Below are 6,884 nucleotides of genomic sequence, written 5' to 3'. Positions count from 1 at the left end.
ATGCTCAATAGTGGTCCAATTGTAAAATATGGATTTATGGATGATAGGGATGAATAGAGATTGATTCTCTGGGATTTTGGTGTGTATATGTACCTATTCTCAATGATGACCGAAGGGTGATCATTTTTAGGATGTATTGTGAGAAGAATGACAGAGCAAACAAAACATTCTTTAACAACTTTCTTCAAAATGTAGGCTACACTTTATTTTAAACAAAAGTACAAAAACAAAAGCCAGTATTTACAATACTTGCATGGCAACATTTACCCTCTTTGGTCTTATTTCCAATTTGATGGTTTCAGATTAACTACAATGTAGGAAACAAACAGCCAGCTGACAGTATGAGATATCATGTGGTAAATCTCATAGAAATCCACAGAAGGCTTACATTATAATTATCATTGTCAAATACCTGCAAGAAAGTACTATCAATTGTTCAGTACCTTTAAAACTAAGTGGTGGAATTTGTGAGAATAATTGAATATAACTAACAGAGATGCTAATTGTGTAATCTTGAACAATATAAATAGCAAAAAATAACCTAAACAAATCACAATTACATCCAGATCTGATATATTTACAGGTTCATTAAATGCTCCTCATAACCCTGACCAACTGTTGGACAACCTGTCTCTTTTCACATAAAAAATGACATGAATGCACAGAAATAAACACTATGAACACAACTGAGATAAGACATATTCTGTAATGTAGTGGTTACATTCAAATTAAACATGACCCACTGATACACAAACAAATGGTAAGAGTGTAATGGATGCCTAACAGCATGACTCAATCTCCTGATACTTTTGATGGTAAAAAAATGTTAAAAAATAAACAGGAACCATGAAACATGTCATGAAATAATTTGTACAACAGATCCTCTACTTCCAAGGCAATGCATCTTGGTATAATGCTTAACTCATATTACCTTACAACACCCAAAGCTGTTTATGTAGCCTATACCCTTAGCCCTTTCATTAACATTTCTACAATTTATTTTCCCAATGGAGACTACAAAAAATGGCAGTGTATGTGCCATTAAAAACAGACAAAATGCACTGACTGTGGTTGTGTGGATGGGTGTTTGGTTGTGTTGATGATATGGAACTGAGACGTAACTGCGGTGAAGACTTTCAGCTCTTCGGGATGCATTGAGAGTCAGGGAGGTATAGGCCAATGTACACATCCTTACAGAAAAGGCAACTGGTCCAGTAGTAATTCTACCAGCAATAATGTTAATTCAATCCAAGCCAAACACTCCAATTGTAATTTTTCTCAATTTAACTAAATCCCTCTTAACCAACACTTGAAACAAAAACTATTATAGTAGGAAAGTTAATGCATTTTATCTAGAGTGTAGACAATTTAGGCTTATGTACAACACATATCCGTTCATTTAGCCAGTTTTTTTCATTCAATATTGAGAGGAAACAAAGTTTTGTAAATAAGTCCGAATCCAAATGATCTTCATCCAATTCAATGCCCCCTTTCAAATTTTAACAGAAGTGTGCAAAATCTTCTAGTTGCTGCTTCCACACTGCAGAAAAATAAAAAGTGATGATGTTACCGGCATATTTTAATCTAAAACAAAAGAAGCAAATATTCTAATATACAGTTGTAGATGTGTTTTTCAAAACAAGTTCTTTACCTTTTTTCTCTCATTCTTTAAACATTTATTTTCTTTACACCTCAACTTTCTGGCTGTTCTCCTCCAGCTTTTCTTCTATTTTCTCCTCCAGTTTCTTGCTCTCCTCAGTGGATCCATCCTCCTTCTCACCGGTCTTCCAGCTGCCTTGCCTTTTAACACAAATCAGTTTGTTTAACACTAATCACAGCCCTCCAATAATAATACATATTTCACCATAACATGCTATATACAAATGGCATTTTGAATTGATGCACTTACTTGGATTTCTTCATGTACAGCCAGTATGCTAGACCCACAACTACGGTGGCCAGGAGCAGACCAACAATAACTCCTACCACCAACTTTGTCGTGTCACCCTCATCGGATGAGTCTGTAAAGGCACAAAGAGAGAGGAGAAATCAGAAACTAGGAGAGAGAACATTCTGCAAATGAAGAGACTGCAAAAAATACATTTCCGTACATGTATGCATAAACAGGGTTGAGTAGGCTACTTTCTGAATGTAATCCTTTATTTCAATTTCTTTTGAGTATTTAGTAATTTGTATTTCACCGGTCTTCAACTATTTTATCCAATGTATTTGGTAACAATATACTTTCTGGGCATGTAATTGTTTTCCAAAAATAAATAAAATACTTTCTATACCATTTTTTTAAATAGCGGTCCACAATGTTGTGTCCCCCTTTCACCCTACACTGGTATCAGAAGTCTGCTGGAACAATGGTGTCTGATAAATGACCAAAATGTAAATGTAAAATGAACACTTGCAAAATATTTATATTTGGTCATTTAGCAGACACTCTTATCACAATACCTATGTAAGAATGCTGTTCATTGACTACAGCTCAGCATTCAACACTATAGTACCCTCCAAGCTCATCATAAAGCTGGAGGCCCTGGGTCTCAACCCCGCCCTGTGCAATTGGGTCCTGGACTTTCTGACCGGCCACCCCAGGTGGTGAAGGTAGGAAACAACATCTCCACTTCGCTGACCCTCAACACTGGGGTCCCACAAGGGTGTGTGCTCAGCCCCCTCGTGTACTCCCTGTTCACCCAACGACTGTGTAGGCCATGCACGCCTCCAACTCAATCATCAAGTTTGCAGACGACACAACAGTAGTGGGCTTGATTACCAACAACGACAAGACAGTCTACAGGTAGGAGGTGAGGGCACTTGGGAGTGTGGTGTCAGGAAAACAACCTCTCATTCAAAAAAAAGGAGATGATCATGGTCTTCAGGAAACAGCAGAGGGAGCACCCTATCTACATGGAAGGGACAGCAGCGGAGAAGGTGTAAAGTTAAGTTCCTTGGCATACATATCACAGACAAACTGAAATGGTCCACCCACACAGACAGTAGGAGGCTGAAGTAATTTGTCTTGTCACCCAAAACTCTGACAAACTTTTACAGATGCACAATCGAGAGCATCCTGTCGGGCTTGTATCACAGCCTGGTACGGTAACTGCACCACCTTCAACCACAAGGCTCTCCAGAGGGTGGTGCGGTCTGCACAACGCATCACCGGGGGCAAACTACCTGCCTTCCGTGACACCTACAGCACCCAATGTCAAAGGAAGGCCAAAAAGATCAAGGACAACAACCACCCGAGTCACTGCCTGTTCACACCACTACCATCCAGAAGGCGAGGTCTGTACAGGTGCATCAAAGCTGGGACCGAATTACTGAAAAACAGCTTCTATCTTAAGGTCATCAGACTGCTAAACAGCAATCACTAACTCAAGAGTGGCTGCAGCCTCCACTGAGACCCAATCACTGGCCAATTTAATAAATAGATCACTAGTCACTTTAAACAATGCCACTTTAATAATGTTTACATATCTTACATTACTCTTATCATATGTACTGTATATACTGTATTTTATACCATCTATTGCACCTTGCCTATGCCACTTGGCCATCGCTCATCCATATATTTATATGTACAGTCGTGGCCAAAAGTTTTGAGAATGACACAAATATTAATGTCCACAACGTTTGCTGATTCAGTGTCTTTAGATATTTTTGTCAGATGTTACAAGCATTTCATAAGGCTTTTATTGACAATTACAGGAAGTTGATCCAAAGAGTCAATATTTTCAGTGTTGACCCTTCTTTTTCAAGAACCTCTGCAATCCGCACTGGCATGCTGTCAATTAACTTCTGGGCCACATCCTGACTGATGGCAGCCCATTCTTGCATAATCAATGCTTGGAGTTTGTGGATTTTGTTTGTCCACCCACCTCTTGAGGATTGACCACAAGTTCTCAATGGGATTAAGGTCTGGGGAGTTTCCTGGCCATGGACCCACAATATCAGTGTTTTGTTCCCTGAGCCACATAGTTATCACTTTTGCCTTATGCCAAGGTGCCCCATCATGCTGGAAAAGGCATTGTTCGTCACCAAACTGTTCCTGGATGGTTGGGAGAAGTTGCTCTTGGAGGATGTGTTGGTACCATTCTTTATTCATGGCTGTGTTCTTATGCAAAATTGTGAGTGAGCCCACTCCCTTGGCTGAGAAGCAACCTCACACATGAATGGTCTCAGGATGCTTTACTGTTGGCATGACACAGGACTGATGGTAGCGCTCACCTTGTCTTGTTCAGACAAGCTTTTTTCTGGATGCCCCAAACTATCGGATAGGGGATTCATCAGAGAAAATGACTTTACCCCAGTCCTCAGCAGTCCAATCCCTGTACCTTTTGCAGAATATCAGTCTGTCCCTGATGTTTTTCCTGGAGAGAAGTGGCTTCTTTGCTGCCCTTCTTGACACCAGGCCATCCTCCAAAAGTCTTTGCCTCACTGTGCGTGCAGATGCACTCACACCTGCCTGCTGTCATTCCTGAGCAAGCTCTGTACTGGTGGTGCCCCGATCACGCAGCTGAATCAACTTTAGGAGACGGTCCTGGCGCTTGCTGAACTTTCTTGGGGGCCCTGAAGCCTTCTTCACAACAATTGAACCGCTCCCTTTGAAGTTCTTGATGACCTGATAAATGGTTGATTTAGGTGCAATCTTACAGGCAGGAAAATCCTTGCCTGTGAAGCCCTTTTTGTGCAAAGCAATGATGATGGCATGTGTTTCCTTGCAGGTAACAAAGGTTGACAGAGGAAGAACAATGATTCCAAGCACCATCCTCCTTTTGAAGCGTCCAGTCTGTTATTCGAACTCAATCAGCATGACAGAGTGATCTCCATCCTTGTCCTCGTCAACACTCACACTTGTGTTAACAAGAGAATCACTGACATGATGTCAGCTGGTCCTTTTGTGGCAGGGCTGAAATGCAGTGGAAATGTTTTTGGGGGATTCAGTTCATTTGCATGGCAAAGAGGGACTTTGCAATTAATTGCAATTAATCTGATCACTCTTCATACCATTCTGGAGTGTATGCAAATTGCCATCATACAAACTGAGGCAGCAGACTTTGTGAAAATTTATATTTGTGTCATTCTCAAAAGTTTTGGCCACAACTGTAGAAGCACAAGCATTTTGCGACACTCGCATTAACATCTGCTAACCATGTGTATGTGACCAATACAATTTGATTTGATTGTGCCAGCAGACTTCTGATATCCACAGCGATTTACAGTCAATGCATTCAACTAAGGTTGATAAACAACAACAACATCTCACAGTGATGGCAAGTAAAATGCTCAGGTGGAACAAACTTAACTTGAGTCCCATGGTCACACTGGTGCATTTTGGACTTCTAACCGCTTTTAAACATTGTGTGTTTGAGCTCCAGACTACTGCTGCATTAGATTCTTCTATTTCTTTTGCATCCGCTGATACTATCCATTAGTGTGTGTAATTAACAGGGGCTGTGCTAGAGTGGTGTTTGTGAGACAAGGGCGGATCCCAAAAGTGGTTCAGCTCACAAAAACATCTGTAAAGTCAGAACGGTTTGAGCTACAAACTATTATGACCCATCTATACAGACCACAGGAGAATGGTGGCGGGGAGGACAGGCTTGCGGTAATGGCTGGAGCGGAATGGGTGGAATGGTATCAAATACATCAAGCACATGGTTTACATGTGCTTGATGCCGTTCCATTAGCTCCGATCCAGTCCTTATTATGAGCTGTCCTCCCACTCAGCAGCCTCCACTGGCTGAGACTCTCACTAACACGTTTTGCTCTATGACACTCACAAGCCATTGTTTTGTGTTCAACCTGTAGCCATAGTTGTCAAGAAAAGAAAATGGTAAAACACTTCAATGTGAGGATAAATATGAGAGCAGTGCAAGCAGATTAATGAAAGCAGTGAATTTCAGCTTTTTCACTGTGGGAGTCCTAGGACCAATGGAGTTAAACATGCCTTTTTTCAAGTCTGAATGAAATGTCATTAAGAAAATAGAAAGGTGTCACAATGTATGTTTTCAAAAATATCCTTTCTAAATGTAATCATCTACATTTTTGACAAACACTGTTATCCAGAGTGATGTACAATAGTCAGTACATAGATTTTTATATTTGTTCATACTGGGCCCCCATGGGATTTGAACCAACAACCCTTGTAAACACAAGTGCCATGCTCTACCAACTGAGCCACACAGGACCATATAGGTTTTCCAAAGTATCTGTAATCTGATTACAATTATAGTTTTTTTTTTTTTCTGTAATCAGATTACATGTAACTGTTAAAAGTTACTGCCCGGGCCTCCTGGGTGGCGCAGTGGTCTCGGGCACTGCATCGCAGTGCTAGGTGTGCCACCAGAGACTCTGGGTTCGCGCCCAGGCTCTGTCGCAGCCGGCCGTGACCGGGAGGTCCGTGGGGCGATGCACAATTGGCCTAGCGTCGTCCGGGTTAGGGAGGGTTTGGCCGGTAGGGATATCCTTGTCTCATCAGCGTCTCCCGTGGCGGGCCGGGCGCAGTGCGCACTAACCAAGGTAGCCAGGTGCACAGTGTTTCCTCCGACACATTGGTGCGGCTGGCTTCCAGGTTGGAAGCGCGCTGTGTTAAGAAGCAGTTTGGGTTGTGTTTTGGAGAAAGCATGGCTTTTGACCTTGTAGCGATGAGACAAGATAGTAATTACTAACAATTGGATACCACAAAATCGGGGAGAAAAGAGGGTAAAACATATATTTTTTAAGTTTAAAAAAAAGTTACTGCCCAAACCAGTGTATAAATGTCAATAAATGGCCTCCAGAGTGGTGCAGTGGTCTAAGGCACAGTGCTAGCTGTGCCACTAGAGATCCTGATTTGAGTCCAGGCTCTGTCGCAGCCAGCCGCAACCGGG

At 41.7% G+C, this 6,884-nt stretch overlaps 1 protein-coding gene across 2 annotated transcripts in view; it reads right to left on the bottom strand.

Moving 5' to 3' along the window:
- Positions 1-179: 179 nt before the first annotated feature.
- The window catches only part of LOC110503979 (CD166 antigen homolog A), a 68,616-nt gene continuing 61,911 nt past the window's right edge, over positions 180-6,884 (bottom strand). For both annotated transcript variants that reach the window (XM_021582691.3, XM_021582692.3), the window contains 3 exons: positions 1,910-2,021; positions 1,652-1,800; positions 180-1,540 (listed from right to left, as the gene is read on the bottom strand). In XM_021582691.3, the coding sequence (XP_021438366.1) occupies positions 1,686-1,800; positions 1,910-2,021 (227 nt within the window). In that variant the 3' untranslated portion in view covers positions 180-1,540; positions 1,652-1,685. The remainder of the gene's footprint in view (positions 1,541-1,651; positions 1,801-1,909; positions 2,022-6,884) is intronic.

The sequence above is a fragment of the Oncorhynchus mykiss genome, chromosome 24, assembly GCF_057628025.1.
Source record: "Oncorhynchus mykiss isolate SJ-2025 chromosome 24, ASM5762802v1, whole genome shotgun sequence".
Classification (NCBI taxonomy): Eukaryota; Metazoa; Chordata; class Actinopteri; order Salmoniformes; family Salmonidae; genus Oncorhynchus; species Oncorhynchus mykiss.
This window is presented reverse-complemented; position numbering and strand designations above follow the sequence as displayed.